General features: G+C 73.6%; 1 protein-coding gene across 1 annotated transcript in view; it reads left to right on the top strand.

Moving 5' to 3' along the window:
• Nucleotides 1-1,217: 1,217 nt before the first annotated feature.
• The window catches only part of SAMD1 (sterile alpha motif domain containing 1), a 2,994-nt gene continuing 2,571 nt past the window's right edge, over nt 1,218-1,640 (top strand). The window contains exon 1 of the mRNA XM_040241645.1: nt 1,218-1,624. Within this exon, the coding sequence (XP_040097579.1) occupies nt 1,279-1,624 (346 nt within the window). The 5' untranslated portion in view covers nt 1,218-1,278. The remainder of the gene's footprint in view (nt 1,625-1,640) is intronic.

The raw sequence follows: 1,640 nt of genomic DNA, 5'->3' as shown, positions 1-1,640 counted from the left end.
GTGTCGCTAGTGTTCCTGACTTTGGTCACCCACCCACGCACCCCCAGGGGGTTGGAAAGAGAATTTCGGACCCCAGCATCCAAGCTGATCAGCACCTGGCCTGGAGTCCTTGTAAAGCTGGGTTTAGCTGGAATTCTGCCACTCCCCTCCGCCCTGCCGGAGAAGGGGGCGCCAAACTGCCCTCTGACCCAAGATTAGGGGTCCCCACATTCTGAGGCGCACCCCCTCTGCGTCCAACGAGAGGCCGAAAGGGCGGGAGCTCTAGGGAGACGCTGGGGCCGGCGCGCCGGGAAGCCGAGCGGCGGCGGGGGCGGCCCTAGCAGGGGGGGTATGGGGTGGTGGAGACCGTGTGCGCCCCCCTCCCCGCGCAGGCCAAGCACGCCCAAGGGGCGCGGAGGCGGCGGTGGTCCGAAGGTCCCTGCGGCGCCGGGCGAGCGCAGTGGCCCGGCCAGCGGGCGGCGAGTTCCCGGTAAGTGCGGTCCCGAGAGCGGAGCGCGCCGGGGAGGCGTGGAGAGGGGGGCTGGGCGCCGGGGACGTCTGGGTCCCGCGCCCAATGGCTGGAGGGCGGCCGAGCACCGCCCGTCCGCCCCGCCCGCCCCCTCTCCCCTCCCCCCGGCGCTCCCCTCCCCCTCCCCCGCCCGCCGCTTTCCCCCGCCCCCGCCCCGGCGCCAACTCCGCGGCGCCTCCTTAAAAAGCGCGCGGGAGTTGTAAGGGGGGGCCGGGGCGAGCCGGAGTGAGCGAGAGCGCAGGGTAAAGGGGGCGGGCGGGGGGCCCGGGCTCCACCTTAAAAGCGGGCGCGTGGGGGTGGGAGGGAGGAAGGCGGGCGGCGGGGAGGAGGGAGGGAGGGAAGGAAGGGGGGCCGGAGTGTCCCGGGCGCAGGGCGCGCGTGCGGCGGCGGCGGCGGCGGGGAGGGGCCGGCCGCGCCGCGCTCCCCTCCTCCCTCCTCGCATCCCCGGCCCCGCGCGCGCCCAGCAGAAGCGGGTCTGTGTGTGTGTGCGTGCGTGCGAGTGAGTGAGTGTGTGCATATTTTTTTCTCTCTTTTCTTTCTCTCTCACTGTTTTTTTTCCTCTCTCTCTCGCTCCCTCTCTCTCTCGTTCTTTTTTTTTTTTTTTTTTTTGCAAAGAAACAGCAGCGCCGCCGCCGCTCCGCCGAGGCGCTGCGCCCCCCGGGGGGGGAGGCGGAGGAGGCGGGCAGCGGCGGAGGGAGGGGTGCCGGGGAGGGGGGCGCCGCGCTGGGAGGGAGGCAGCGCGCACGGTGCAGCCGGGCCGGGCGGGAGGCATGGCGGGGCCCCCGGCCCTACCCCCGCCGGAGACGGCGGCGGCCGCCACCACGGCGGCCGCTGCCTCGTCGTCCGCCGCTTCCCCGCACTACCAAGAGTGGATCCTGGACACCATCGACTCGCTGCGCTCGCGCAAGGCGCGGCCGGACCTGGAGCGCATCTGCCGGATGGTGCGGCGGCGGCACGGCCCGGAGCCGGAGCGCACGCGCGCCGAGCTAGAGAAACTGATCCAGCAACGCGCCGTGCTCCGGGTCAGCTACAAGGGGAGCATCTCGTACCGCAACGCGGCGCGCGTCCAGCCGCCCCGGCGCGGAGCCACCCCGCCGGCCCCGCCGCGCGCCCCCCGCGGGGGCCCCGCTGC

Source organism: Oryx dammah, unplaced genomic scaffold (assembly GCF_014754425.2).
Source record: "Oryx dammah isolate SB20612 unplaced genomic scaffold, SCBI_Odam_1.1 HiC_scaffold_5, whole genome shotgun sequence".
Lineage (NCBI taxonomy): Eukaryota > Metazoa > Chordata > Mammalia > Artiodactyla > Bovidae > Oryx > Oryx dammah.
This window is presented reverse-complemented; position numbering and strand designations above follow the sequence as displayed.